Genomic DNA, 5982 nt, shown 5'->3' on the forward strand with positions numbered 1-5982 from the left:
TCTCCTATGGTGTCTTAGTTTTGTTTTCTTTTCAATTGATGTGTTAGAATATTAACGCAAAACCACTGCAGCAAACAGACTTTTTATCTCATCTTACAGGCTACTGTCCATCATGAAGGGAAGCAGGGACCTGGAGGAAGGAGCTGAAGCAGACTCCATGAAGGACACTGCTTATTTGCTTGCTCTCCATGCCTTGCTTAGCCTGATCTTTTATACCACTCCAAACCACCAGTCTAGGGGTGGCATTACCCAAACAGATGGCCTTGACCTTCTTAAATAGAGATTAATCTTGAACATGCTCTACAGACTTGCCCACAGGCCAATCTGATGGAGGCATTTTCTCAACTTAGGTTCCCTCTTCCCAACTGACCCTGACTTGTATCGAGTTGAAAACAAAAGACCAAACACAATCATGTAGGGCTTCAGAAGCACATGACCATTTTAATATAAATGCTGGGGATCCAAGCTCAGGTCCCTGCTCCTTCTCAGTGAGCACCATACTGACAGAAATCCCATAATCCAGAACTGTTTTGATTTCAGTGTACAAAAAACCCATATAGGACCATGAACATAAGCGGTCCCACTTCTGTCCATAGTAATTGCATGGAATATGCAGATTGATTCCCATGCCACCAGTTTTAAAAGGTCTAATCCTTTAACCCACAAATCTGATGCCTCAGCTTCTGTTGACTTGTTTTTTTAACTACTTTATAATTTCCACTCTAAGTCTTACCCATTGCTTACATTTCCTTCAATATTTCTGGAGAAAACATTAGGTACACTGTGGAAATCAGGGAACAAGGCAGTAACAGAATCAATGGATGCTTGAATGGCCACATCTGCTTATTTCCACACTAATGTGGTTTCAAGCCCAGGATGCGGACTGCAGTGACCTGTTTTTAATGGTGAACCTTGGCTTTGTCTTGTGGAGGATTGCTGGTAGACAGTGAACAATAAGACTGCATCCAATCCATTCCTCACAGACTAATGTGAAAATTTTCCATGGACTAACTTTCTGTGTCATTTGTTGACCACCCCTAGAATTCTGGTAAAGCCTGACAAATTTTTATGACAACCATCTGGGGTGCAACAAAGTATCGCAGGATATAGTGAGAGTAGGCGCACAGCTGTGTTGGTGAGAATGGTGGACACCATTACAGTTAAGCTGACTTGTCCTTCTCTGCATGGCCCTGCTGTCCAGTTGGACAGAGCAGAACCTAGGGAGATGTAGACATGTGTGCTTGAGCCATGCTATATCTGAGCTCAAAATCTATGTCCCCAAGGGTTAGGTACACCACTGACAACATGAATGCCAGTTCTCAGGCATATATTTCTTGCAACTTTTGGTATTTGCCCATTTCCTGCCACACAAGCTGCTTGGTTTCCCTACTTCATAAATGGCCTCCAAGGGTCCTCATCAATGATCCCCATGTTTGGCTCAGAGCTGTCATGCACAGGTAGATTGTACCACATGGGGAATAGACATGAAGTCACTGAACCATATAATTTAACATGAGTAAACAATAATTTTACTCATAATAATGTAACGATAAAAACAATAAAAATGATTAAACAAAATTAAAGGAGATATTAACAATGAAAACAACAATAAAAAGAATTAAAATTAAAGGCGATATTAACAATGAAAACAACAATAAAAAGAATTAAAATTAAAGTCGATATTAACAATGAAAACAACAATAAAAAGAATTAAACAAAATTAAAGGAGATATTAACAATGAAAACAACAATAAAAAGAATTAAATGAAATTAAAGGTATGTTCTCTCTAAAGAGGGGAAGTGAAGCTGGTTTGAGATGGAACTCAGCGGGTAACTCTACTACCCAACTATATGTCAACTTCAGGCAGAGGGAAAAAGGGCTCTGGGTCACCTAACTGCACAACACCAAGTACAAATATCTGCTCGACAGCTGGAACATAGGCAGCCACATCTAGAGGTTTCTCTGCATCAGCTGATGTGGGCAGAGGCTGGTCTGAAAACAGAAGCTGCACTGGTTCAACTTCTGCCACATCTGGTTCCCCATCTTCCAGGTCTATGAGTTTAGTGTCATCTTGGGGTTTCAGATCTCCCTGTGGCCCTTCCACCGAAGCTTCTCTCAGAGACAGAGTCTCTTCCATCCCTGAGATATCCAGCACTGGATCTTCTGGAGTTCCTTCCCTGAAGAGGCCACAATCTAGGACAGAAAGAGATGGGCTGTTAGTGGAGGTACCCTAGAAGTTTCTATGATAGGATGAGCTTCCCAGAGGTGGCCTTGCTGCTCACACAAAGTCTGTTCATATCAGAGAATCCCCAGTTCCCTGTCTCCACCACAGGACATCTCACCTGACTGACATCCAACTCTGCTTCCAAGCCAGGGCATCTATCTGGAGAATTCCCTGGTACAACCCATCACCAAAACCACCTCCTAGCTTCCCAGGCACCTACCCGAGGCCTCCTCATCCTTTTCGAATTCCTGCTCCTCCAGCACTGATAGGAGCTCCTCAGTTTGGATAGTGACATCTGAGGAAGGCACATTGAGCCTTATGTAGTCCACCAGCCGCTTCACTGTGGCCACGTCGGGATAATCACAGAAGTCCTGGGGGTGTGTGTGGACCCACATGGAGAGAAAGCTGAATATGGCACTGCATGGGAGAGAAGGTTGGCAAGAAGTAGAGTCAGAAGCCTGGCCTTGCTTCACCAGCACAGCAGAGGTCCCTCACATGAGGAAAAGGCTGCCCAGCCCAATTGTTGCTGGGCATAGAGGTCAGGAGTGTGGGGTTATAGAGAGAGGGCCCCAGACACTTTCTGTCCCTTGGAGAACAGACTGGGCAAACTGGGCTGGGCTGTGGTGGGGATGGATCCCCCTATGGCCCTTTAGCTTCATCCATCCCTGTGCTCCTGAGAACCAAGGAGACCATTGGGGAATCTCTGTTTTCCTCCCCCTTCGGGTGAGGTCTCAGGCACTGTCCCTCTAGTGGAAATCCCAAGAGCAGGGTGACTGGCAACGGCGTAGTCCTGAACACTACCCACCCCAAACATCCCACTGTGCAGACAGGCTCTTACCTCCCTCCTCACCCAAGCCCACTCACGTCTTTGTTTCTTGATCCTCCACACAGTCAGGCTGGAAAGATCCATACCTGTGGCAATCCATGAGGGTGTCACTGCTAAGTCCAAGTGTCCCCAATCCACCACTAGATCTAGAGGAAACTACTGGAATCTGGTGTAGTTAAATGCCAGGAAGAGGATGAGGATGCTGAGGGCTCTTTGCATTATTATGACTTCCATGAAGAGGGTCTGGGAATGAACTCACAGCCCTTTAAGGATCTTCATGCAACCTAAGCTCCTCCCTGCTAGGTTTCTTGGTTGGTACAGGGTACAGGTACCCCCAGGGACTTGTGTCTGGCTCCATTCATCCCATCAAACCTAGATAATGTCTAGAACCTTTGATACAAATGGCGCAAGGGCTCTGCTTGAGGCATAAGAAAGGAGAGTGTCTGACACTTCTTAGGGAGGGCAAATGACACAATCTAGAGTTGTCTCCCCCACACCAAATCTGGCCATGCCACTTTGAAGGGCGAGGTCCAGGACCAATGATGCCAGGGTACAATCATCCTTGTCCTAGGAGAGCATACAGTCCCAGAGAAGAGTAGAGCTTCCCTAAAACCAGAGCAGGAGGCTTGAGAGCCTGAACTTGCATATAAGCACTCACATTTCCATTATCAGGTCCAGCACCTCCCAGGTGGTGGCAAACTTTGGGTAGACAGCCAAAAATACATATATCTCAAGGATGTCCTGGTTCTTAATTGCAGTTGGAATACAAGATATAAAGTTTTCCAGGTAGTCGGGGCTTCTAGTATTGAACCTGGGGGACTTACTCAGCTTCCTTTTTCTCTGAGGAAAGACCAAGGAAGGAAGGAGGGTTTAAAATAAAAATTCAGAGACATCACCAACCCATTACCACACACTGAAGTGAAAAGCAGACATGAAGAATGTTCCTCAGGTTTCTCACAGGAACACACACCCCATCAGAGACTGTGGTGGATCAGGGGGCCCAGAAAGGTTTCCTGCAGGCTGACTTGGGTTACCTTGGTTTCCCTGTGGGAAAATCGCCATAGGCATTGGGTTATTGGGCGCACCCAACGTCTCCAAAGGTGGCCTAGGACACACCTCTTGGCTCTTTGGTGGCCAGAGTCATCATCAGAAGCCTGGAAACAGCAGAACATCTTGAATGTTCAAGCACCTCCAGAGAAGTGAGTCAGATGAGGCTGCTGCCAGCCTCCAGTTACCTAGTAACCAAGATTCCACATTCCATCTGGACTATTGTTAAGGAAGTGAGGTCACTTCCTGGGGCCCTCCGCCTGAGACTCTTCCACATATGCTCTCTCTGGGACTGACGAGGGCTGCCAACTGCTCTCCCCCTGCCTTTCCATGTGTACAATGGGACACAATGGCATCTATATGTTCATGCCACACACTGACCTGTGAAGTCTGACTTCAGCCAGGCCCTCAGCTTTGAGAAACTAGAAGAGCTTTCCAAACTATTCCCTCTATACCATAGGCATCCCAGGAAAAAAGGAATTTGTCTTAGGGTCTTCCCACTTCCCCAACCTGCTCCTTGTAGATCATTCTACAGTTGATTTCCTAGTGTGTCATCATGTGGATATGATCACAGATACCCTATACCTGGGAAAACCCCATACCACTGTCACCAGAGGTGAAGGCACAAATAGAGACAGGTGCCCATGTCCTCACACCCACACTCTCACAAGGGCACACAGAGCACCTACGTACAAATGCCCTGGAACATGTCAATACAGAAAGAAACATGCTTAGGTGGCCTTAGGGATACTTAGGATGAGGTTAGTGTTAGGGTAAGAGACTGAAGCAAACTGTATGCGCTCATGTTTAATGGTGCCTTTCCCTTTAAGGACCAGGCTGGGCTCCTCTCCTTTTCTATGCATTCTAGTGTTTATTCCACAGGCAACAGTGTGTCTCTTCGGCATCCCCAGGCACTAGTGTCTGCCTTCTGGTTTGTAGGTGTCAACACCTCTCCCAGAATTCCTTACCCCAGGGAAAATACAAACTCACTTTTGGAAAACCTCCAAATCTACAGAGAAACTTTGTCTCCAAAAGCCAAGAAAAAATACTGTGGTAAAAGTTTCCCTACTTTCATCCTTCGATGACCAGTTAAAATTCATTCATATTTAAGTTTCAAGCTTGTTGATGGAAAAATGGGAAATTTAGAAATTCAATGAAAAGTCACAAGACAGAAAAAAAAAGAGAAAGAGCAAGTTTTTGGTTCCTAGATTTTATAGAAATATAAAAATTTATAATTTATATTTTATATAAAAATTTGTATGAGAGCATACAAACAGAAGAGTGAAATCGTGTGACTTGAGATAGTTACTCCTGGGACATGTCAGCAGCAACAGTGATGGCAGGAACAGCAGTTTAGGCGGCTGGCAGAACTGTGGCTACATCATGGATGGTTTCACTGTGTACAAAGTTGTTTATGAGGTCAGACTATATGTGAACATGTAGATATAAGCACACAACCTTTGGAATACATGTAACCTGGCTCTTGAGATCAGAGAATGTGGACATTCTGAACCCTGCCCCACCACATATCCCATCACAATTCCTGAAGCCTGGTTTGTAAGGTCAGAAGGGATACAACTCCTACATCATCCAGGATCCTATCCAATTTACAATCCAGCTCTATGTGTCTCCACACCTGAGCTCAATCAAAACACAGATGAGCCAAGCACAACCACACTAGGAACATCAAGCACCGATCCAAACACTCCCTGAACACAAAGGTATAAGAAACACTCAACCAACAAACTAAATCAGGATGAGAAATCCTTACAAAAACAGAATTTCCATGAAAAACCAAGGGCAACATGTCTCCTCCCAAAATGGCCAATCCCACAGTAGTGGCATGCAGTAAGAATAACAAATACAATTCAATACAAAGTATTC

At 45.1% G+C, this 5982-nt stretch overlaps 1 protein-coding gene across 1 annotated transcript; it reads right to left on the reverse strand.

The window, feature by feature from the left end:
* Positions 1–1847: 1847 nt before the first annotated feature.
* Positions 1848–4223, reverse strand: LOC100751191 (ral guanine nucleotide dissociation stimulator-like). The gene is made up of 5 exons (XM_027413405.1): positions 4137–4223; positions 3710–3891; positions 3090–3137; positions 2446–2642; positions 1848–2194 (listed from the first exon to the last, which is right to left on the reverse strand). The coding sequence occupies exons 1-5, from the start codon at positions 4221–4223 to the stop codon at positions 1848–1850; spliced, it is 861 nt and encodes a 286-aa protein (XP_027269206.1).
* Positions 4224–5982: the final 1759 nt, after the last annotated feature.

Source organism: Cricetulus griseus, chromosome 4, assembly GCF_003668045.3.
Source record: "Cricetulus griseus strain 17A/GY chromosome 4, alternate assembly CriGri-PICRH-1.0, whole genome shotgun sequence".
Taxonomy (NCBI): domain Eukaryota; kingdom Metazoa; phylum Chordata; class Mammalia; order Rodentia; family Cricetidae; genus Cricetulus; species Cricetulus griseus.

What these genes read in the sequence shown, in the direction of transcription:
- LOC100751191 (XM_027413405.1), bottom strand. Translation starts at nt 4,223, where the DNA reads ATGTTCTGCTGTTTCCAGGCTTCTGATGATGACTCTGGCCACCAAAGA. An exon ending in GCCACCTTTGGAGACGTTGG is followed by an intron (nt 3,892 to 4,136) that starts GTGCGCCCAATA and finishes GTCTTTCCTCAG; the next exon opens with AGAAAAAGGAAGCTGAGTAA. An exon ending in CTGGACCTGATAATGGAAAT is followed by an intron (nt 3,138 to 3,709) that starts GTGAGTGCTTAT and finishes GGATTGCCACAG; the next exon opens with GTATGGATCTTTCCAGCCTG.